Raw genomic sequence first — 23,797 nt, 5'->3', positions numbered from 1 at the left:
TTTTTGGAAGCCATCCATAAAATTTTGAGAACTGGAAATTCTGGAATTATTAGGCCGTACTTTTCAAATAAAACATCTCGATTTTCTTCATTGTCTCTTGAATCCTCAAAAATTATTGTGATGTCTTGAATATTACAAAAATTATACAGTACAGACTGAAACAACATAAATCCTTTAAGTAGTGATTCCTTTTTTATATGAAAATCTATAGTTGTGATTGATGACTTCCATTTATATGAGTTAATAACATTTAATTCCTCAATCCTCAAATTTTCAATGCATATGTGCTCAAAATAAAGGTTGACAATAACATTTGAGGAATCTTTGGCTTTTTTGCTGACATTTAGCATATAATTTGATAACAATTTGCGTCGTCCATCAACAATATTCCTAAATTGCGTGGATACCATCCTTAATGGCTTTTTATCATGTATATAGATGAATATTTTTTCTAACATCGGTTCAGGTAACTCTTCCAATCTAATTGCTGGAATTAAAAAAGCCTTTCAAATATGTTTAAGTTAATAATTTAATATATTTACCTCTTTCTGCCATTTTGAGTTCTTGCTAGTTTCAGTCACCTTTGAATTTTTGTCTTTCAAAACACTGAATTTAAAATGTTCGTTATTTTTTTGAAATTGTTATAAAATTTGAATTCTTTCAGGCTGTTGGAATGATTCAAATTAAGTTTAGCTAATCAGCAAACATTTAAAATTTTTATTCAGGAAACAGAAGTATTACTAGACAACAGTATAAAAGTAATGAAACATAAGTATTTTAATTGATTAAATATTCCCACCATTCATTGATTGGTGTTCGTTCAGATACCGATAAGAATTACATATTTTAGCTAGTAATTATTCTACGTTCATCATACTTCTTTCCACTCCAACATATCTTCAATGTTTTTGTAAAATTTGATCACAGTGTCGTATCTTCCAATCGCTGATAGATAATCTGTTGGTAACATTTCCAATGCCCAATCAGAACGTATCATATTAATAGACAATAAATCTCTAACGATAAGCATATTGCTCAGGACATTTTCAGTGACATAACCTCGGTTCAAAAAGTAGAAATGTTTGAGAGCAGGAAAGAATTCAAACATATCAGGAATGACTCCATAGTCAATTTTTACTTTTAACACTTCCACATTTTGTAGGTATTCGATTGGAATTTGTTCAAAATATGACAAACTGACTTCACGGGTAGGAAATGCCAATGACTTCAAGTTTTTCAGGTTTAAGCGCGATAACAACTGCATGCAATTTGATGATAGGGATATGTGCTTCAAATTGGAGAGCGTTAAATTCTCGATCATAATTTTATTGTCAATATCAAGGCATAACCGTTCAATATTGTAGTAATGTTTTAAAAGCATTTCTACTGTTCGAGATTGTACCATTGAAAGGTCAAATGACAGTTCCTTTAACTTATCATTTGAAATCAAAAATTTGTCGTCAAAATATGCCTGACCTCTTACATTTAAACGGAGTATCTCCAAATGAGGCAATAGCCGTACAATATCATTCAACATTTTAGCACTGCCAGAAATTGTCAGAACTTTTAATGAAGAGCTTTGCTTTTCGAAGAACCGAACAGCATATGGATTAAAATCTCTTGGATTCATTTTCAATTCCTCCAACTTCCAAGGACCTCTGTTTAATGTAGTAAAGTTTTCAATATTGTGTAATACAAGCTTTTTAAGTTTTGGTGACTTTGTAAAGAAATGGAGAATCTAAAAGATTTTAAAAAATTAATTTAATTTATGTGCCTTAACAGCATTAACTTACATCACGATTATTACTGTGCATATCAACAATTTGTAGTGTTTTCAATGATTGCAATTTCAATCTTCCCATTTCGTTTAATTTGTTTTCATCGTCAGCATCTAACGAAATAGGATCCACACCCTGAACCATAAAACTTTTAGATGGAAATGTGATAGTTATTTCTACCAGATTCTTGAATTTAAATGACACAGAACGTAATAGAATAAATGATTTAAGCATTCCTTCCTTGTGTATGTTGTATCTCAAAAATTTTATGTGCTTTCTCCATTTGTAATTTTTAACAACATCCAGTTCTTCGGGACCAAATTGTGGAATGAACATCCGTTGAATATAAGCATCAATATCTGTTCCTGATTTATCCTTTGCTTTCGCTTGTACATTCAGTCTTGTATTGAACATTAGTTTGCGTGAACCATTGATAATACTTCGAAAATATTTAGAAACTAACCGCAAAGGATTTTTATGTGGCACATATGAAAATATTTTTTCCAAATTACAAATTGGTAGGTCTTGAATATTGAGTTCTGAAAGATTTTTTGATTGTTTAGTTATTGAAAACGAATTAATTTATTTAAATTACCTGTGTAGTCCATTTTAATTAATTAATTTAATTGTCAGTAAATTTTTTAAAACACGCGGCAAGCAATTTTCTGTAAATTTTTGAAAACCGATAAACTTCAAATTTTTGAAAGCCGTTAAAACTTCAAATTTTTGAAAACCGGTAAAACTTCAAATTTTTGAAAAACGGTAAAACTTCAAATTTTTGAAAACCGGTATAACTTCAAATTTTTGAAAGCCGTTAAATTTTCAAAAATTTTAATATCTAATTTATAATTGTTAATTATAATTGAAACAAAAATTCATGATCGCACATAACAATGGCATGAATATTTTAATGAGAAAAGAAAAATAAAAGTTACAAATGAATCGTAGCGCTTCTTCCTCATTATCACTTTTGTAAATTTTGAGAAATTTTTCCCATAAAAAATTGCATTTCGTCATTAATTATTTTCTTAAAAGAAGTTAAATAAATTAAAATACAAATTTTAATGAATTACTTTTCTCGTGATTAACAGTTTAACTGCGTGAAGACTTTATGCAAGCTTCAAAATTAATTTTCATGAATTGTAGTTAGGTGTTCATTTGCGTAATATAATTCACACTCTCATGAATTTCTCTTTTTATTCTTCAAAAAAAAAAGCTTTATTTAAATAAATTTGATGTCTAAAATGCTATGAAAATGATTTTTCAAAAATCGATTAAGTACAAAATGGTCAAAATACAAAAATTAAAATATTTTTTAGTTGTAACATTTCAATAAAAATGTGTAAAAAATGACAAACTTTCTTTTAGGCACATAGTTAGGCATTCACTCATTATCTTCATCTAAATCCTCATCTTGAGGCTGTTGGAAGACATCAGGCATCATATCATTAGCATCTTCCTTCTTTTCCTGAATTAATTTCATTTGTTCTGCTGTCTTTAAGCATGACTTTGCCTCTTCAATTGCCTTTGATCGTTTTTCATCGTTAAGCTGAGTGACACCCATTAGAAGCTGTAAAACATCTGTATCGAATATCTTTTCAGCAACTGTTTTACTCTGTCGAATCATGTTATGGATTATAACAATTCCTCTGAATTGTACATCCGGACTTGGATTAGCTATCAATGTATGTAAAATTTCAAGCCATGCCAATGGAGTTATCATTTTTTCGCAACATTTGACACTGTTGGATGTAAGAATTGCTAATGCACCACTGCAGGCCAAAGCTGTTTCCTCATCTTCTTCCTCACATAGCAATGCTAAGAATTTAACGCGATCATTATCGCCTTCATGCCATTTCATATAATCTTCATTTAGAACCATATTGCAAATAACTTGTGTTGCAGCTCTAGTCAACAGTATATGATCTTCCATTAAAAACATTTCAATTCTTGTCATTCCTTTCTCTTTCATTATGCGATTACGGACTGAATCATTCATTTGAGCCAAATTGCATAAAGCCAAGAGTGCTTCAAAATTTTCAAGTGCACTAAAGTCTGGATGAAGTTGATTAAGTAATGGTCTAACAACTTCCAATGATCGTTGTCCAGGAAAAGCTTGCTCTGGATTAATAGTGATACCTAAACGTGACAAAGCTTGACCAGCATTACGTTTGCCTTTTTCAGTACCTGTTGATGTACAAAAATTAATTAGTTCAGTGACATGATTAAATTTGGGAGTCTATTGTTGTACGTACCTTTTAATGCAAGCTGAATGAGGACACGAGCACCACCTTGTTGGACAATTTTTCCTCTGACACTAGTTTCCGAGCAAATTGCATTGAAAACTCTTGCAATCATTTCCTTTGCATTGTCACTTTCTGTTTTTGAAAGAGCAACCAAAGCAGTCGTAATTCCTTCCTCTGCCAATGCAATTACACGTTTAGCTATGAAATCTGGATCATCAAGTTCTGATTCTTCTGGAACATGATGTTTTGCAAATTTAGCAAGTTCCATGAGTTCAGGAAGAATTTCCTGCTTTTCATAAGCATTGACAAGATTAACAAGTGTGGTAACAACACCATAAATGACTGATTGATCTCCAGTTTTAGCCAATTCAATGAGTGCTTGAATTGCAAGTTTATCTTCAATCATTTTCTCTTTAACATCAGCATCGAGTGTTAAGAATGACAATCCTTCAGCTGCAAATTTACGAATATCCTTATCTTTGCCGGGCTTAATGAGGAATCGACGACATGCTTCAGCAAGTTTAATTGTTGATCCTTCAGCAAATGGGCGAATTGATGCATCTAGACCACCAGAGCTACCAAGTTTACACAATCCAACTAAAGCTCTTACACGAATTCCTTCATCCTTTGAATGATACAATTTCTTTAAAATATCAACTCCACTAGCAATTAAAGCTTTTGCTTTGTCCTTCTTTGAAGCTGCAGCAATAAGACATTCAGATGCAACTTTTTGATGCAGCAATTCATCATCACTTGCCATTGCCAAAATCATTTGCATGATTCCATCACGAGCGAAAATTGTATTACCAACATCCAATGGACCAAGAAGAAGTGATGTCAAAGCAACAACAACACGAACTTTTGACTCAAAGTCTGGATTTAATAGTTTATCTCTAATAAACTCATCAATTTGAGCAATGAATCGTTGTCTAGCTTCATCATAGTACATATTCTCGTAAATTCTTGCCAAACAAACGGAAGCAATAGTTCTAGATGATGGTGTTATTGGCATTGCACTCTCGTATTTATATTCTTCCAATTCACTACAAATTTCCATCAAACGTTGAAGACCTTTTTGCTCAACAAGTCTTTCAGACCAATTTAATGTTTTGTAATGGGCATTTCTGATGAGCAATTCAACAACAGCATCACGAGCTTCGCCACTAATAGTACGATCTGTTGTTGCATAAACCAAGCATGTAAGAATTGTATCAATTTCATTCTTATTGTCTTCAACCAATTGTTGATCTGGCTTTGAATCCTCTTTATTTGTTAATCCAGAGAATGAATTAAGGATGACTTGTAAGCAATGTTGTGCTGCCATGACTCGATCAGGATTTTTACTGTCAATAATCTGCAAGAACCATGGAATTCCAAGTTCATTGATGATCTTCTTCGTGTAAAACAAGGATTTGATGCAAATATCATCAATGACACGAATAGCATTAAGAAGAATTTCGTCATTCTTCTCCACCTTAAACAATTTACCGACACGAGTAGCAATATTTTCCCGGAACATGACATCAGCTCCAGCCTTTTCTCTAGCTAAAACTACGAGATTGCTCATTGCAGTCTCTCGTTTACTTTTCTCGGCACCAATATCAAAAGCTAATTCCATCATCTTTGTTACTTTTGTGGATGTTTGTGCATTAATTGTTACACGATCCTGAACAATTTTATGAAGTCTCTCTAGATAAGGTTGAATTGGCTTAAAATTCGGATCATTATTCCAAATTGTACGAGCATCTCTATATGCTTCCTCGTATCTTTCTAATCCTTCCAGTGCTTGTACCCGACGGAAAAGTGCCTTCTGATCGCTTTGCTGATATTCAAGGGATTTAGTGCAATCATTTTCTGCTCTCTCATATGATTCAGTCTTCAAATAAGCAGCAGCACGATTCTTATAAAATATTGGCAATTCCTTATGCTTTTCTTTTTCACCTAATTTAATTGCTTTTGTGTAGAATGTTATTGCATTATCCCATTCTGATCTTTTGAATGCTTCATTTCCCTTTTCCTTTAATGTATTTGCATCTTCAGTTATCTCGACCATTTTCACCTTTAATTAAATAATACTTTTAATACTTTTATTTCAATATTTCACAATAACTTACCAATTTTAAATAAAATTTTCGCTTTTATAGTATTTTTCTCTGCTGAAAACACGAGAGTCTTCTAGAACATGCTTTTTAATCTAATTTTAGAAAAACGAGAAAATCCACTTTTCTATGATTTTTCCTCTCACAAAATTTTCTTTCAGCCGATATAAACAAACCAATAACAGAGTTGGAAATTATTTGTTATGGTTGGTTGAGCTTTATAGAACTTTCTGGGTTATAAAAATTGTAAAAGCTTTGGGTTATGATGAAAATTTATATTAAGTTTATGTGCAGAAATATGCTATTCCAATTTATGCTGTATGTTGAAGCTTTACGCTTTTAAACTTTTTTAATATTTTTCCAACCATGAATTTTGATAAAACTTGACTTGCCCCTCTCAAATTTTGACCCCGTTCAATTTTTTTTTATGTTTTTAACAAAAGTAAGCATTTACGCGCTTTAAAATGATTCTGTATGAGTCTTTTTACTAAATATCACCAAATTACAGCATGGTTTATGTCATAAGGCAGAATATTAGCTTCAATTGATAAAAATCAAGCATCTCAAAACAAACGGAATTCTGAAATTTGAATTTTTGAAAAGCAATTTCAAAAGTTTTTATAGCCACGTGTTTAACGGAAATTTTATGACAAATTGTCTGATTCATCATAGTAACCTGAAAAGCAAAGATAATATTTATGAATCATAATAAAAAGACACAACTTGTTTAATCAGTTAATATTATTTCCTTTATTGGTAACATCACAAATATATTTAAATAATAATGAAGATGCAATCATGTTGACTCATGTTAAAGTTACGTGGTGAACTCTCATTCCATTGACTAGTTTGACTTTAAATAACGCCAACGGTGATGGAGTTACCAAATAACCAAAAACCATTTCTTCACACTGCTCGATTCTGCAATTAAATATGTCTGGAAGACCTTTAAATAATTTCATGGTCAAAAAATTATTAAATTATTTTTAAATTACAAGATTTTTTTTTGTTTTATGTAAAGGAACATTACACATACACATGTGTTATTGCTGTTAAAAAAAACTGCATCGAATTATAGATAAAGCGATGAACAAATTTCATTATGCATTTTTGCATTCACATACAAAAGCAGACGAACTTGAAAATCCGATCTTGAGACATAACATAACCGTCTGAGTGTGTTTAATAGTGTATAATAAGACAGGCGCGTAAGGTAGAGAAAGAAGTGGATAAGAAGGAAGAATAATAATAAGAAGAAGTAAAAACTCGATCGAGAAAAAAGACAGCCTTTCGTTCGATAACCTTAAGACGTTGTAAATTGCATAAAATATGAAATGCAGTCGAGAAAAGGAACTAATAGCTTAGTATCGGTTTTAGAGATGAAAAAAAAAAGTGGCGGAGAAAAACCAGCATTGCGAAAAAGAAGTAAGACAATAACGGCGGCAACAAGAGCGAAAAAATAAAATATGAAATAAGAATCTGCACAGTTCTTCATTATTCCTTTCCATTCTTTCTTATATTCTAGACTACATCCCCATTAAATCATTATAGCATTTATGAAGGACTTACTAGCTTAATTGATTCCTTTAACTTAATGGATTTTGCATCTACGGTCATAATACTTTATAATTAAATAAATGAACAGCTAAATCCTGTGAATATACACGATGACATTGATATGGTTAATGATATTATCAAAAAAGGATGTAGACAATGCTCAGTCATACGCACAGAAAAGCACGTTTATTCATTCTTGGAAAAGAATTAACTGATGAACTGCAAATGGACTTTAACTTCTGTGAGAATCCTCCTATTATTTTTTTTTGGTCACGTCGTTATGTCTGTTATGAGAAAAATATGAAATCGTTTTTGACTGAATTGAGATTGTTGTACGAATTGAAGTGCCATTTTGACGCATTTGTGTCTGAGTGGGTTTGAAATTTTGTTGCTTTTTGGATTCTACTATGTATATGCTATAGGTTTAGAAGTAGATGTTGAGGTCTAACGATGAACTAATTTGGAAGATTTTTCATTATTAGATATCCTGGAGTTTAATAGTAATAAGGCAAGATATTACCGAATTGAATATAGAACCTATTACAATTAAGTAAATGTCTTTACGAAAACCTCTTTACGGATTTTATTCCTTCACAATGATGTTTATTCTTTGGAGTTCAACATCGGACTGACAATTTATTAGAAAGGGGGTTTAAACTATGTTTAATAAATATAATTTAAATCTCAAATGAACGTTGAATTCGGTATTGAAATTATTGAGTCTCTGTATTACAAACTAAGTTAGTTTGCTTAAGATTGATATCTAATATATCTAATGTTCAGTTTCTAAGGTTGTTTTTGATTGAAGTGTCACTAGTGTCGCCAAAGTCTTTAAGTGTTTCGCGAAACGTATGGTTACATGTCTAAATTACTCTAGAAAAGTAGTTTCCTGTGTCGTGCTTCAAGAATTTTGAGAAACACTGACTTATAGGCATCATGGTGAGTCAGCAAAATTTTCATTTCAAAAGGAAGTCGAAATTACATCCAAAAATAACTCAAGAAGCGCCCTAGTTCTTAAAATTAACATACTTTTAAGCAGTTTTTGCAATGCCAAAATATGAAAGAAAAACAAACAAACATAATTTAATGAAATGTCTATCGCATGCAGCACAACAGCATCAATTAAACTAGTAAAATGAGGTAAAAATAATCCCTCAAAATACAAAATCACGAATTTTTTAAGTAAGAAAAGGTGATTTTGATGATGTATCATTAACATTTTATCGTTCTTCTATAAGTAATATGTAAATAGATAGTAGAAGTGAAATAACTCGTGAGGCCAATATAACAATGCCTTTGGTAAGTGCGAGAGAAAACTTGATTTTAAAATTATTTAAATAAAGAATATGTTCTCTTGCATTTAACAAAGAAAATACACAAAAAAATTCCTTATTTTCGGGATGATTCCTTTTGTACTTTTTTTTCTGATGATTCTTTCTTTCCTTTTCATCTCCTAACTCGACGGCGAAAAATAAATATTGAAGATCCTTGAACTTGGAACTATTTACATTTTATGTGTGATTTTTTGTCGTGGGTTTTTGTCTGTTTTGTCTTGCATGAATATCTTTATTGAGCTGGTTTTTTCCTGCATTTATATAAATAAGTTTGTTGGAAGGATCAGGATTTTTAACCGAAATTTGACGCATGACATTTCCATTCTTCATTTCTACTCTTCTTAGCATGTATTTTAAATGTGATGCATAACAGCTTTATGCACTTTGCGTCATACAAGATTTTTATCATGATTATGTTTAAAATGCCTTAATAATGTGCAATTCATTACATAATATACTTTGTTTAATACAAGGTAGTACAGTCGTCAGGAATCGATACAGTAAAATATCTATGTTTAATTAATGATGACGCCAAACTTTTCGCGTCACATTTGAGATTGTATTGCAAGATTTGAAAAACATTTTGTTATAACGTTCATTTGGGATTTGAATTATATTTATTGTACATAGTTGAAAACCCTTTTTCATAGAAAAGTTCAGTTTGTATTTGAACTCCAAAGAATAAACAAAATACGTAAAAAGTTCTTAATTAAGGATTTTCGATCATATCTGCACAGCACCATGTGATTTAAAGGATCTTATGTATTAGAATATTCGAACAAATTTTAACAATTCTTAATCTATTGTACGATTTTTCTTGGCGGTTCGTAAATTATTTTTTAATATGAATCTATAATCTCCTTTATAATTTATCTAATTAACTAAATTTAACGACAGAAAGTAAGTAAATAAAGATGATATCTCAATTTGATCAGTCGGGAAGAAAATTTAATAAAAAATTATCATGTAAATTCGATTTTAAAGCAAAAAAGAGAAGAAAGGAAGAAAAAACCAGAAAGCCAATCATACAATAAAATAAGAAATCTTTAAATAATGTTGATAAAATAAGAAGCAATAAAAGGATAACGAGTTCTTAATTTTTTTTTGTTGCTCTTCAATTCAATTTAGAAATTCGAATAATAATGTTAAGGAAAAAAAAACTCCTTTCAATTGTGAATGTGGCAAGGTCCACTCTTTTAGTTATTGTATGATATTATATATGGAAATATAAGAGAGGTAAATCTCGGGATAAAAAAATATTTATAAAGGAAAAATAAAGAAATAAAAAAAGTCTAGCTCCGTCCAGTGGGAAAGAATTTGAGTTAAATGGACAATATTTAAGCAAACAAAACAATTAGCTGTGAAAGAACAGGTAAAATTCAAATTTTTCTTCTCTTTCGTCAGCAATAAAGATGAGAATTTAGGTTCATTGTCGTATCATATGATTTCTTTTTTTTTTCATCCACTCGAGCATTTTAAATGTGAATGCTGTGAATTTGTCGTCTTATTTCGGTTAATATCTTAATAAAAATTAGTGAAAGGATCAATTTTCAAACTTTGACTGGACATTGTATATCCAATTGCAATTGTTTTGCAACTTTAGAACTGAAACATGCTCTGAGTTAGTCATAACAATATTGTCACTTAAGTTTTGATTTCCTAGGCATCAAATTAAGAAATTTGATCACCAAAATGAATTTTTGGATCTTAATCAGTCGCACGTTGTGTGGATGATAGATTATTGCATCATACTAATCAGAATGTATCAAATAGATTATTGAAATAAATTTCAATGGTTGCTATGATTAACAAATTGAATCGTTACGCAATCTCAAACCACTCCACCTTAAGAAGCCACAAGTGAATAGTCTAAGGATCTTACGTGATAAAATAGATTATAATTAAAGATAATATTTTAATTGAGCACATGTTTATGAGTCGAAAGACAACTCACTTGTATCAGTGACTAAGCTTGCGGTGTGCATTAATTCTTGATAAAAAGTAAAAACCAATTTCATAATCAAGAACATTTTTGCATTTTCTGCAAATTTGTAAGAGCCAGATGCATGTTAAATGCTTATTTCTAGTTCTTATTATATTTTGACTTAATTACTTTTGGGGTTGTTCACAAATGATGTCAAATTTTAGGTAGCAGATACCGCATGGACACAGACTTATTGTGACTAAATGGGAGGCAAAAGCATGAATTGCTCTTAGATCGAATATGAATTATGGACTGCAGAGCTCGAAGTCGACTTGAATTGACTTTTACATACAAAATCTAAGTAGCCTTTGAGCTCTAATAATGAATAATTCAAGAATTGAGTTTAAAGTATCAATCCACGAGTAGGAGGGAGTGTCTAAAAATCAAATTTCATAATGGACGTCATTTATAAACGACTCCTTTAATGGAACGAATAATAAAAGTATGAAAACGTATCACATTTTCTCTGTTCGAGACAAAACATGACCTTGACTTCTGCAGTATGAAAGGAAAAAGATATTACAGAATTGACGCAAAATTTATTTGCATGTGTGAAAGTTTATGTTATAATCGAGGGAGCATCTTCGAAAGCCCTGAAACGGTAGTCTTTACGAATATTAAAAAAGAGCATTAAAAAAACGAAGGAATTGGAAACAAGAAGAAGCGATTGTCAACCAAAATTAATAAAATCATCGTAGAACTTATACGAAAAAATATAAAAAATCATGACAAAAGAATACATGTATTATGGCAATAAAGAAATGAAAGGAAACTGCATCGAGCAGCGGAGACAATTCAACAAGTGTGTTGAGGCTATATAAAAAAATGCATGCAATTGAAGGCAAAAAAGAGAGAACGAAGAAGAAAATTACAGCACACAGAATAATTTTTGCAAAAAAAAAAATGAAGACTTCTTCTTATACAGCCGTGGGGCACTTTTTCCATTCTTGATTCCCTTCCGATGCAACAAGAAATGCAATTTTTTAATGAACGAGAAGAGAGAATTGAACACAAAAAAAAAGTACAGAAAAACGTGTCTGGATTTTTCTTCTCGTTTTGCTTTTGTTTCACATTCATTCCTCTACTCGTATATTATGCATTTTTCCATCTCGAACCCTTTTTATGTTTCTTATGTTTTGCGAAACATTTAAAAATCTTTTCTTTCTTGCTCATTTTTTTTCCTACATTGTGTGATGCATTTGTAGTCGTAGCGCAGAGAATTATCAGACATTTTTATACATTATGCACATTCTCGTTCTTAGTTATTTTTTTTTTTTCGGAACGAGAAGAAAAAAAAGAATTTCTGAAATGCATTCGCGGCCGAACGCAGGGGCGAAACACACCATCTTATGAGATTCACTGCAATTATGTGCAGCAATTGCATCTCTGCACTTTAGCAAACCATTTTCCTTTCGTTTATTAGCGTATTACATGCTTTGCCCTTGATTTTTCTTTCGTTTCTCTCTCTATCTACTTGCTTTCGCTGTTCTTTGTCCCTTATTTTATATGCAATTAATGCATCGCTTACTGATTCTTTTACATTATTAGGTTCTACTTAACGAATTTTTATGGGAAATTTGGGTGAAAATTTAATTGAAATTTTAATCCTTTATTTTAAAAATTATCCAATTATATTCACTTGTAAAGCACATGATGTACACCACCGACTCATTTGTCAAAGAACTCACAACTAACTTTAACTTTACCAAAATTTCAACTTAAAGCACATTTAAACAAAAAAAATTTACTTTTTAATATGATACGTCTAGCCCTTAAGAGAGCTGATGAATGAATGATCATCGTGATATTTTTTTGTTCCTTCATATGATCGCGGTCAGAATATCAGGAATAGTCTTCTTTTTCCACCGTCGTCGCAACATCCATTCTCTCATTCTCTTTGCTTTCTTCAAGTTCTTTTTAACAATATTAAAAATTTAGGGTGTTGCTGTGTCTGGTTGTCTACATTGACTGGATTTAATTGTATGTATTCATGAGGTGATAGTTAAGGTCTTCATTCTGAGTTGTATAGTTTAGTTTGGGAATTTGTGAGTTTGTTTGATTTTCGTTTAATATTTTCTGAAATGGAGCCTATTCGGAACTATACTACATCTAAGGGACTAGACTATCTAATAAAAACATGTCATATGCTGTTAATTACTGAGCTACCGGGGGTTGATAAAGAGTGTGGCGCAGTGCTCAATTAATCCTTCTAGAGAATTGAAGTAGTATTGCATTTAGTATTGGTAACTGGCAGAGGGAAGCCAGTGATAGAGCCAGCTTTAGGCGTCATATGAGGGAGGCCATGGAACACAGCTAATCTGTACGGCCAGCAAAGTAAGTAAGTATTCTATGCTGACTGATCCTCCTAGAAGGCGTTGTAGAATTGTGTCAAGGGTCTTCAACGTTAAGTTTGCAATTTTGAAAATGTATGTATGATAAGCCTATAATTCAATGCATGTTAAGCACAGATAATTATGAGGTATAAACCAATTCATTGATGACATTTCTGCCTGGAACTAACTATGCAGAGAATTACACTTGATTATGATCCGTCTACATGATTTAAAACATAATTGGCAGTCACCAAGCATTCACCAGGAAGGTGCTTTACCATCCCGACAGCAAGACACGAGAGTTTATGAAAATCATTACCATCTCGAAAGGGAGGGGCATCGTTTTAGTTAAACAGGTTTGCAGTTTTTGGCGGAAACCTACTGTTAGGCGAACGAACACCAAACACAGTAATTCAAGGACTGTCTTTAAAATGCGCCTGATCTACATAATAAGATTCTTTTGGGGATTTTGATGCGTGTTCTACTTTTTTTCTGCTATGGCACATATATATGCATTTAAAAAAATCTCACAACATGACTGTATGAGTGTTTGTTCTGTAGTTCTGTAAAATAAAGAAGAAATTTCTTGCTTGATAAAATGCCTCTTAAAGTACCAATTTCTGGCCAATTGTCTTGAAAGGTTTATTGGTGCAAAACCTTAAGAATTCTTTTGTATTTTTTTTCTTTCTTAAACTTTCGCTTTTTGTTGCTGTGCACATACACATCAAGTCTTGTGGGCATTTCTGATGAATAAATTCATATTTCATTATCTGTAATGTAAATGCACGACAGTGTATAGTTATAGAGGACTCATGTATATAAAATGATTGCATAAGTGATCTCAAACTCATCTCAAAATTATGTCCTCATGCGTCCGCACAATTCATCATTTTTTGAGTCGTGCATGATTCTCGGGTCTATGATAATGCTAAGACATTGATGTTTATGTTGACTTTAAAACATATCTAATCAAATAGAACTGGAAAGGCTTTATTTATTTTTGGCTTTTTTGGATGATTCTTAAATATATATGTAGGTACGCGTCGTTACGACGAAAAGTTAAAATGTGAAAGAGCATAAAAGCAAATAGACTTCTTGATGATTTTTTTTCTTCTTGCATTTATCAAGCAGATACTTTCTGTCCGTTGATGGAAGTCAGGAATGATAATTTTTTTTAAATGTTCGAATGGTAATTAAACAACATTACCTTTAGAGAGATAGAGTGATATGAGAAAGGAATGAGAATTCAATGACATCGATGTATGTTGGGAATAATATTATGCAATTCATTACAAGTAGCATAATATTTTTCAACAGCAACAGCCATGGGACAGTGTTGTTATCTTATCTGTTAGCCTGAGGCGAGCATGATCAGAATTCAGATCTCTGGTTAATGTTATGTTGTTAAAAACTCAATAACCAAACATCCAGACGAATCTAAGGTTAGACCAGAATTGAGTCATTCTGATAGTATCTAAGCTGCATTAGCAGTCTATTGGTATCATAGACTTGAGTAATAATGGAATTTAATTATTAGAATACGCGACAGATCATACAAGCTGTCTTTAAACTTTAATAATAAAACTTCCAGATCAAAGAAATTAAGTAAGCCAGAAGTAGACATTATACAGATAGGAAAGCAATCTAGGAGTAGAGAGTATCTAAGAATGTGAATGTCTTTCCATAACTCTATTTGACTAAAATCATGTCTAAGATCAGACCAAAACACATGCTACGTGACTCAAGCAGTCTTGACAGTATATGATATCAAAATTAGACATATTATCAAAAGATGGCAATGAAGCAGTGAGACCTGTAGTGATAATGATATGTTAGTGAACAACACTGACTACAAGAAGTAAAAAAATCTCATTAAAATTCATTGAAGTTCTTTCTTGATTTATAAAAGGACATATTAAAAGCTTTTTTTTCATCTCATCATGCTATTTTAGATGTTTCAATGCTGCATACGCCACATTATTATTCCCTTTAAAGAATCAAATAAAGAGTCGATATACCAACCTAGTCTTGTTGGTGAAAAAGATTTATTCCATTTTAAAACAAGATTTATTGATAAAAAGAGGGGAAAACAGAAAAGTCAATATCAATATTTATAAAGTATCTCCACGTATTGGTTTGGTATGTTATATATTATTATTATTAAAAGAGAGAGAATAACAAAAAAATAAGAATTTCAGAAAAGCGAAAAGGAAAACGTGAAATTTTTATATGGGCAAAACATGTTCCTCAGAATTGCAATGCTCACTTCAGTTGCTGCTTGCCAGCAATAAGAAGAACAAAACACAAAAAGGGAACATAAATGCAGCCCTTAGTTCTATTTCAGTTCATTAGTTAACAAATTAAGCTAATAATTTTAATTTTTTTCGAATTTTTGTGAATATTTTTGTTGTTGTAAACACAGAAAAATTTGTATGGAAAAATTCAAAATTTTCTTAACGATTTTACAAAAAATCATTAATTTAACTACTTTAAACCAGTTTTTGACTAAATTTTGATATTTCACAATGTAGAGCAATGAAAAATGAACAAGTACGACTAATTTTCGTACCTTAGAATTCATTATTCATAAAATTACAAGCATTTTTGTTCAAAAATTCAGAAAAAGTAACAAATTTTCAGTGTCAGAAATCGAGTTTGTTTTTCAAATTTCGGCTTAATTAAAGTGTTTTATTAAACATATTATACATCAAAATGTTCGTTTTCTAGAAGTATACAAGATAGACTATTTAAATATTACCCTAAATATCCAGGAAAAGAGAAAAAAGCCAATTACATCACATTTCTGACACTGAATTTTTGAACGACTAAGCCCATAAAGTATCTCCACGTATTGGTTTGGTATGTTATATATTATTATTATTAAAAGAGAGAGAATAACAAAAAAATAAGAATTTCAGAAAGGAGCGAAAAGGAAAACGTGAAATTTTTATATGGGCAAAACATGTTCCTCAGAATTGCAATGCTCACTTCAGTTGCTGCTTGCCAGCAATAAGAAGAACCTTTGTCAGTTGAATTTTGCAAGGGATTGTCCTAAAATGACATCTGACACTCAAAATTGATTTAACGTTCATTTGAGATTTGAATAATATTTATTGTACATAGTTGAATACCCCTTTTTGTATTAAATATTCAGTCTGTTTTTAGACTCCGAAGAATAAACATCTCATTTACTTATAAATTAATAATGATCAATAAATTAATGATTGACGGTCTAAAAGCCTTAAATCCACAGAAACATCATTTTTCAACAAGCACCAGTCATGTTCCATTCCTTATTGGACATTCATTAGCTGTTTTCCTCAATTTATCATTGTTTATATATTTCAAAGCAGCATTGATGACAATTGCTGGCTAGAAATTGTAACGGTTTTCGAGAAACCTAAGAAGCTGCCACACTTGGTCGTAATTCATACTTATTTACTGATCTCCCATGGTAGCGTGTATCTATAATTTTCAATCAATATTTTATGTAGCATTCTAACTTTCATGCATGTACACTTCTTAAGAACAAACGTTTACTTACTTCATCATAATTAACGAGAGAAAAAGAAAGATAAAAACCTGCTTGCATTCCGTCAATGACTGACTTTTTTTTTAGAATCAATTATGTGCATTGTATCAGCGACAAGTTAAAAGAACAAGGACAATAATAAACGTTGACGATTGCAATTAACTTAAATGGGAAAAAATGTCACTTGAAATGAAGGAATCATTCTTGTTCATTTACCATGTCTCTTGATTTTAACACGTTTCATATGAATTTCTGCTTAATTTAATGATTGATTACTTGTTTTTTTTTTAGAAAAGCTAGACTAAATTGGAAAGTATTAATAGCTCTGCTTGCCATAAAATTAACAAAATGAAATTTTGAGAAAAAAAAATTAAACAACTTTCAAAAATAAATAAAAATTAAAATAAATTAAAATTGACAACCTAAGTCAAAAAACTTGAAAATTTAACGGCTTTTTTGTAATTTTTTTTTTTTTTATTTTTTTGACAAAACAATTTTTTAAAAAGTCGTTATTGAAAGGAATAATCAATGCATATGTATATGATTCCATATGAAACGTTAAAGCTGATGCTGATGTTAAAGAAATCAGAACATTTTAAAGAATAAACTTCTACAAAATTGTATGGCTGCTGATTAAAATCACTTTGCAGGAATTGAAAAAATGGATTATACCTTAGTGTATCCTTAATGAAGTAAGGATCCTTAAGAACAAATCTTTCAATAAATTATGAAAAATAGGAAAAACTCTTCATTGGTTCAAAATGGTCATAAATAAAATTAATCTTGTTTTTTCAATTTCAGTTCTATTAGGTTATTAAAAATGTCTCTAATATTCAAATTTATTACGAAAATGTCTGAATCAATGCATCATTTGTACCATTTTACCATCCAAAAAAGCTCAAACATTTTATTTCAAAAGATTTGAATAGGTCTATTGCCATAAAAAAAAAAATCATAAAAATAACCGTCAATTTTTTTTTAAATTTTAAAAAAGTGCCCTGTTAAAATTTTCCCTAGCGGATTTTCCTGGAAATTATTTACAAAAATAAAAAAATTCACGAGGAACAAAATAATTATTTTTCTAGTTATTCCTTAATTAATACGTTGTCAAATGATTATACTTAACTTAATAAAACGAACAACATTTGCTGCTCAGCTGTTAAATCGTTCAATCTTTAATAATGGCATTTATGACGGGTAAAATGATTAAATTTTTTTTGTGTATTTTAAATTACTAAATTTTTAATTAATTTAGGATCAAATATTGTGCAACGCGTAGTATCCACACAAGTCAGCCAACTCTTGACTTGAATGAAGATGTTAATAACAAATTAATGGAATTTTTCGATGTTCCGAAAAATTGGAATGAAAATGAAGTTAAGCACGGAAGAAGCTGGAACTTAGCAGAGCTGCGTATTAAGTCCAATTCTGATCTTCATAAAATATGGTTTGTTCTAATTAAAGAGCTCAATATGCTTAAAACTATGGAGCATGAATATAAAAAGGAATGGAAATGGTGGGCAAGTCCAGAAAGAATCGATAAAGTTCAGGATTCAATGAAAAATATTGAAACTGTTGTCCGTGAAAGAAATCAAGCATATCATATGCTTGAAAACGGTCATGATGGTGAGAGACCTGGTCAATACATAACAAATGCTTTGGGATTGCGAGAATATAAGAAATCTGTTGAGCATGTTCTTCCGTATTGGGCTAACAAAAAATGGAGAGAGGAAAATCCAAGAGGGTGTCACGGACCTGAATATCAGAAATTCATTAGGATGTATCGTGAAAAATTGTACAACGAGAAGCGAAAGGGACGAAATCGTGATAAGAATCATGTAATTAGATTATTAAGCCGGTTCCCAAATCTGGATCGTAATGTATTAAAAGAAAAATATCCTCAAATCAATTTCGACAACCTTAACAAAAAGGATTTGTACAGAGGACATTATGTTCCAAAAGTAGAATAAACTCTTAATTAGATATTTAGTAAGGACATTTAGTATTTTATTAATTAGTTTATCTGAACAGCTTTAAATCCTTGAAGTAGTCTTGGACATCTTCTTTATTGTACGGCTTCAAAGCTATGCATACACCTACATTTTCCGGCATTTCAATCCACAATTTGTGAATAATTCCTGCTGAATCGAGCTTATTGTGCAACCCAGTTAATGCTTCTTCGTTGTCAATCCCTAAAACACATTTGTGCATTCTGTCTAGATTTTCTTCACTTAAGTAGCTTCTTGTAATCGTGTCATCTTTCGTCAGCTCATTGATCTAGTAAGAATACAAAAATTAAATCAAGTCCAACTTTATAAATCAAATGAAGACTTACAGCAGCGACAGCATGACAACTGTTAGCTATTATAGCTCCTAGATTCCATTTTAAGACCTTGATTAAATCTTTTCTAATGATTATATACTGAATTAATGTCATTTTGAAGAGAAACTTGTGTATGAGACAATTATGTTTACAATATTTGGGGACCATTCATTTATAACGTTTGAATATGACGTGTAAAAATAACAACCGAATAAAATTTGAATCAACTTAGCACATTATTGCAAAATAAGAATTAAAAAAATAAAAGGTAAACAAATCCACATGAGTTTATAATTTTTGTTGAAAATCGCGATTTAATTAAATTAACATGAGTAATAAAAAGGACATCTTTAAGGATGAACGTTTTGCTCATTTATTGAGCAATCCACGATTCAAGCAACTTCCAAAGAAGGAAGGAAAAGTGAAAATCGATGACAGATTTAAGCCAATGTTTGAAAATGACAAGTTTAACATCCAGTATAATGTTGATAAGTACGGCAGAAAAGTAAATAAGAAATCTGTAGAAAATCTTAAAAATTATTATGATTTGGATTCAAATGAGTCATCTGACGAGGAAAAGGCACCAGAAAAAGAATTATCTGATGAAGAAGTCATTCCTGGAAATGCAATAATCAAAGGAGGAAATAAACTTCCCGAAACTCTTAAGGATAAACTAAAGAATCTGGAAATAGGTATGTAATTTTGGCATTAAGAATGCTAAACTTAAATCTATTAATTGATTTGTCATTAGATTACATTCGAGGAGAAGGAGTTTTACAGTCAGACAGTTCCGACGAAGAGGAATCTAGTAGCGAAGAAGAAGTTGATGTACAGCATGATTGGGGTGAGCTTGACAAAGATGCTGAAAGAACAGAAGATTCCACAAGACGAATTGCATGCCTTCACATGGATTGGGACAGAATTAGAGCTATTGACATTATGGTGCTGTGTAATTCCTTTATTCCTTCAGGTGCCGGATCTGTATTATCTGTTAATGTAAGTAGTGTAGCTATTTTTATTGCTAACAAGGTAGTAATATTTGTAATTTATAGATATATCCATCAGAATTTGGAAAACAGAGACTGGCTGAAGAGGAAATTAAAGGTCCAAAAGAAATCACAACACTCGAACCTAAAAAGGACGAAGACGAAAATGAGGAGGAAGAGGATGAGAAGTATACAGAAAAGCTTCGAGAATATCAATTAAATCGTTTGAAATATTATTATGCAGTTGTCGAATTCGACTCTGAAAAATCAGCAGATATTGTATATAAAGAATGTGATGGACTGGAATATGAAAGCACAGCAAATCGTCTTGATTTAAGATTTATTCCTGATGATATGGAATTCGATGATGAGCCAAAAGACACATGTACAGAATTACCAGATTTAGCAAAATATGAACCTAGAATTTTCTTCACAACAGCTTTACAGCATGCAAAAGTAGAATTGACATGGGATGAAACAGACGTTGGACGTCAAGAAATATCAGATAAGCTTTTTACTGATAAGAGGAATGAAGTCTCTGATCGCGAATTAAGAAAATTCGTAGCATTTAGCAGTGAAAGTGAAAATGACGATGATGAAGAAGAATCAAACGTCGATTCCGATAATATTGATAATGCCTCAAAATCAGGCAAAAGTAAAATAGACCTTTATAAAGCACTGCTAGATGAAGTAAATCAAAAGGAAGAGGAAAAGAAAAAGCAGCAAGTTGAAATGGAATATTCATGGGGTATTGGAAGTCTAGACAAGAAAAAGGAACAGGCTGTTGAAACACAAGAGGAACTGACTCCATTTGAGAAAATCCTTGAAAAAAAGAAACTGAAGAAAAAAGCTAAAAAAGAACAAAGAAAGAAAAAATTGAAAGGCGGAGAGGATGAAAATGAAAATGGATATAGTTCAAGTGACTTTGATGACATAGACATGAATGATCCATACTTTGCAGAAGAGTTTGCTAATGGAGAGTTCAAAATGCCAAGCAAGAAAAGCTCAAAGAATAAAAAGAATCAAAAATCAGACGACGATTCCGAGGCTGAAGAAAAATTACAGGCACAAAAGGAACTGGAACTATTGTTAGAAGACAATGAGGAAGAAAAGTCACATTTCAGTTTGAAGAAAATTCAGGAAAATGAAGAAATGACATCGTCCAAAAAGAAAAGGAAGTTAAAGAAACTCAAAAAGCAAGGAATCAATGTGGAAGAGCCTGTTGACAATTTTGAGTTAAATGTTCAGGATGATCGTTTCAAGGCAGTCTTTTCACAGCCAGAGTTTAACATCGATCCAACAAATTCTGGATATAAAAAGACCAAAGGAATGGAAAAGTTGATCCAAGAGAAGCTCAAGCGACGACATACTGATGATGTTGAGCAAACGGAAGTCGTAGAGAAGAAGAAAAAGATTAAGGATGTTTCGTTGAATTTACTTGTTAAAAATATTAAGAAGAAAGTTGGAAAGTAGAGCCATTAATCGTTAACTTAAGATTCATACATGTGGTCAAATGAGAATTTCTAACGGTCAAAATTTGAATTTTTGATATGCACTAATACTATCAAAGAAAATCATTCAATTTTGAATTACGAAATTTTCTACATTTTAATTGAATTATGTTAGTACAAAAGCATTGAATATGCTTTATTATTTACTAATTTAATTGAATAAAGTTAAGCCACTAAGCTTTTATTGATATTTTTCATGAAAATATAATAATGGGCTTAGACGAAAAAAAAGTTCCATTTGCTAAAATCACTCAAAACGTTAAAAAACGACTTCTGATTAATAATCTGAGTACCAAAACACAAAAAGGGAACATAAATGCAGCCCTTAGTTCTATTTCAGTTCATTAGTTAACAAATTAAGCTAATAATTTTAATTTTTTTCGAATTTTTGTGAATATTTTTGTTGTTGTAAACACAGAAAAATTTGTATGGAAAAATTCAAAATTTTCTTAACGATTTTACAAAAAATCATTTTACAAATTTCTTTGTTTGTGTTAGTGTAATTTTTACCTTAGAATTCATTATTCATAAAATTACAAGCATTTTTGTTCAAAAATTCAGAAAAAGTAACACAAATTTCAAGTCCAATATTCCTGTAAGCAAAAATTACCCTAAATATCCAGGAAAAGAGAAAAAAGCCAATTAAAGGAACGAATAAGCAACAAATTTCTTTGTTTGTGTTAGTGAGAAAATCAAATTCCATTTGTCATTATCAAATTTCGTGTTTTCATTTTGTAATTTTATTCTTTTTCATCAATAACTTAAATTGTTCACTGAAAACTGCAATCCAGTAACTTGGGCTGTATCACTTATAAGTTATGTTGCATGTATAGTTTGGATATATGATCATTCCGAGCAAATATAAAATATGATTCACTCATGTAGGGACTATTAGACAGTATAGGAAGGGGGGGTTGATTTGCACATCAATATTTTGGTAAGTTTCATTCTCTTTACAAGTTTTTAAGGATATTGTGTAGCATTACTAAAGTACATTCATTCATCTGAACCAAAGTTTCAGGCGCAAAGCATCAACCCCATTTAGATAATAATGAAACAATCGTTTATCACGAACAAATCCAAGATTTTCGTACAATTTGAGTGCAGGTTGATTCGTAATTTCTGTTTCGAGTACTACCTCATCTGCCTGATTTGCGATCATGACCTAAAATTATAAACAATTATGTTAGTCTTTTATAGATTTATAGAATTTTTAACAGGAATAATGCACAAGGTTACTCACTCGAATTGCTTTCTGAACTAATGTAGTACCAATTTTAAGCTTACGGTAATCTTTGTCAACAGCCAACATTGCTATGTATCCACGTTTTATCATTTGCCTATGAATATCGAGCTTACACACAATACATCCAATACATTTATTCTCGTGTAGGGCTAGATAGCAAAGTTTGGGCCAATTGTGAATAAAGTAACGATAAGTATAAATCGAGTACGGTTCCGAAAGATCCTTTTGTATTAGTTTCATTATACTCGGCAGCTCCAGTTCTGATTCGTAGACTTTATATGTGATTTTAATTGTTTCTGATGTTTTATCAGGAAGTTCCCTTAACATTTCTACAACTTGAAATTCATCAATCATCGAGCAGGATTTCGTCTCATTTATAGGTATTTCCACAGGCGATAATTCACTTAGCTCAGTCGATTCTTCATTGTCTGATGTGCTCTTTTTACACGACGAATAGGAATCGTTATTGATTATAAATTCCTCATTAGACTCTAAATGCCCATTTTCCTTTTTCTCCAATGAGCTATTTTTCTCACTATTCTCGATTTTGGATAATTTTACATTATGACTACTTTTCCCTATTATATGATTAGAATCTGATTCTGTTATAGCTATATTCTGTAGCTTTGACTCAAGTTGATTTTCCATTATTTCACAAATTTTTTAAAAATCTAATTTTTTTTCTTACTGGGTTTGTTCACTAATGACGTACACTTTACTTTTTCTGAAGGAGGGAGGGGGACTCATGCAATCTAGAAACAATTGTGTAACGACAAGCACTGCTTGTATCGAAAATAAGAAGAATGGAAGGTGGTTTGATGTTTATTAAATAAGTAAACAGCAGGCGTCATTTAAGAATGATCCCCAA

At 31.1% G+C, this 23,797-nt stretch overlaps 6 protein-coding genes across 7 annotated transcripts; 2 read left to right on the top strand and 4 right to left on the bottom strand.

The window, feature by feature from the left end:
* Nucleotides 1-832: 832 nt before the first annotated feature.
* Nucleotides 833-2,439, bottom strand: LOC139087290 (uncharacterized). Of its 2 annotated transcripts, XM_070636062.1 has the most exons (4): nucleotides 2,374-2,439; nucleotides 1,794-2,317; nucleotides 1,477-1,738; nucleotides 833-957 (listed from the first exon to the last, which is right to left on the bottom strand). In XM_070636062.1, exons 1-4 carry the CDS (start codon nucleotides 2,384-2,386, stop codon nucleotides 872-874), a joined length of 885 nt encoding a protein of 294 aa, XP_070492163.1. In that variant the 5' UTR covers nucleotides 2,387-2,439; the 3' UTR covers nucleotides 833-871. The 2 variants fall into 2 exon arrangements, with proteins under 2 accessions (XP_070492163.1, XP_070492162.1); XM_070636061.1 differs by having other exon boundaries at nucleotides 872-1,738.
* Nucleotides 2,440-2,985: 546 nt separating this feature from the next.
* unc-45 (unc-45 myosin chaperone) lies at nucleotides 2,986-6,283 on the bottom strand. Its single transcript, XM_070635992.1, has 3 exons — nucleotides 6,139-6,283; nucleotides 4,034-6,083; nucleotides 2,986-3,965 (listed from the first exon to the last, which is right to left on the bottom strand). The coding sequence occupies exons 2-3, from the start codon at nucleotides 6,075-6,077 to the stop codon at nucleotides 3,163-3,165; spliced, it is 2,847 nt and encodes a 948-aa protein (XP_070492093.1). The 5' UTR covers nucleotides 6,078-6,083; nucleotides 6,139-6,283; the 3' UTR covers nucleotides 2,986-3,162.
* Nucleotides 6,284-17,890: 11,607 nt separating this feature from the next.
* On the top strand, nucleotides 17,891-18,859 carry mRpL47 (mitochondrial ribosomal protein L47). The gene is made up of 2 exons (XM_070635930.1): nucleotides 17,891-18,060; nucleotides 18,119-18,859. Exons 1-2 carry the CDS (start codon nucleotides 17,975-17,977, stop codon nucleotides 18,831-18,833), a joined length of 801 nt encoding a protein of 266 aa, XP_070492031.1. The 5' UTR covers nucleotides 17,891-17,974; the 3' UTR covers nucleotides 18,834-18,859.
* LOC139087190 (putative peptidyl-tRNA hydrolase PTRHD1) lies at nucleotides 18,842-19,333 on the bottom strand. Its single transcript, XM_070635931.1, has 2 exons — nucleotides 19,199-19,333; nucleotides 18,842-19,140 (listed from the first exon to the last, which is right to left on the bottom strand). The coding sequence occupies exons 1-2, from the start codon at nucleotides 19,298-19,300 to the stop codon at nucleotides 18,883-18,885; spliced, it is 360 nt and encodes a 119-aa protein (XP_070492032.1). The 5' UTR covers nucleotides 19,301-19,333; the 3' UTR covers nucleotides 18,842-18,882.
* Nucleotides 19,334-19,463: 130 nt separating this feature from the next.
* Nucleotides 19,464-22,024, top strand: LOC139087199 (ESF1 homolog). The gene is made up of 3 exons (XM_070635944.1): nucleotides 19,464-19,878; nucleotides 19,938-20,182; nucleotides 20,239-22,024. Exons 1-3 carry the CDS (start codon nucleotides 19,515-19,517, stop codon nucleotides 21,643-21,645), a joined length of 2,016 nt encoding a protein of 671 aa, XP_070492045.1. The 5' UTR covers nucleotides 19,464-19,514; the 3' UTR covers nucleotides 21,646-22,024.
* A 361-nt stretch (nucleotides 22,025-22,385) lies between these two features.
* On the bottom strand, nucleotides 22,386-23,636 carry Naa30A (N(alpha)-acetyltransferase 30 A). Its single transcript, XM_070635959.1, has 2 exons — nucleotides 22,927-23,636; nucleotides 22,386-22,848 (listed from the first exon to the last, which is right to left on the bottom strand). Exons 1-2 carry the CDS (start codon nucleotides 23,575-23,577, stop codon nucleotides 22,684-22,686), a joined length of 816 nt encoding a protein of 271 aa, XP_070492060.1. The 5' UTR covers nucleotides 23,578-23,636; the 3' UTR covers nucleotides 22,386-22,683.
* Between the last annotated feature and the right edge of the window lie 161 nt (nucleotides 23,637-23,797).

The sequence above is a fragment of the Chironomus tepperi genome, unplaced genomic scaffold (assembly GCF_022539635.2).
Source record: "Chironomus tepperi strain 1889 unplaced genomic scaffold, CSIRO-AGI_Ctep_v1 contig_100, whole genome shotgun sequence".
In the NCBI taxonomy this organism is placed as follows: domain Eukaryota; kingdom Metazoa; phylum Arthropoda; class Insecta; order Diptera; family Chironomidae; genus Chironomus; species Chironomus tepperi.
Note: the sequence above shows the minus strand (reverse complement) of the source record. Positions and strands in the feature narration are given on the sequence as shown.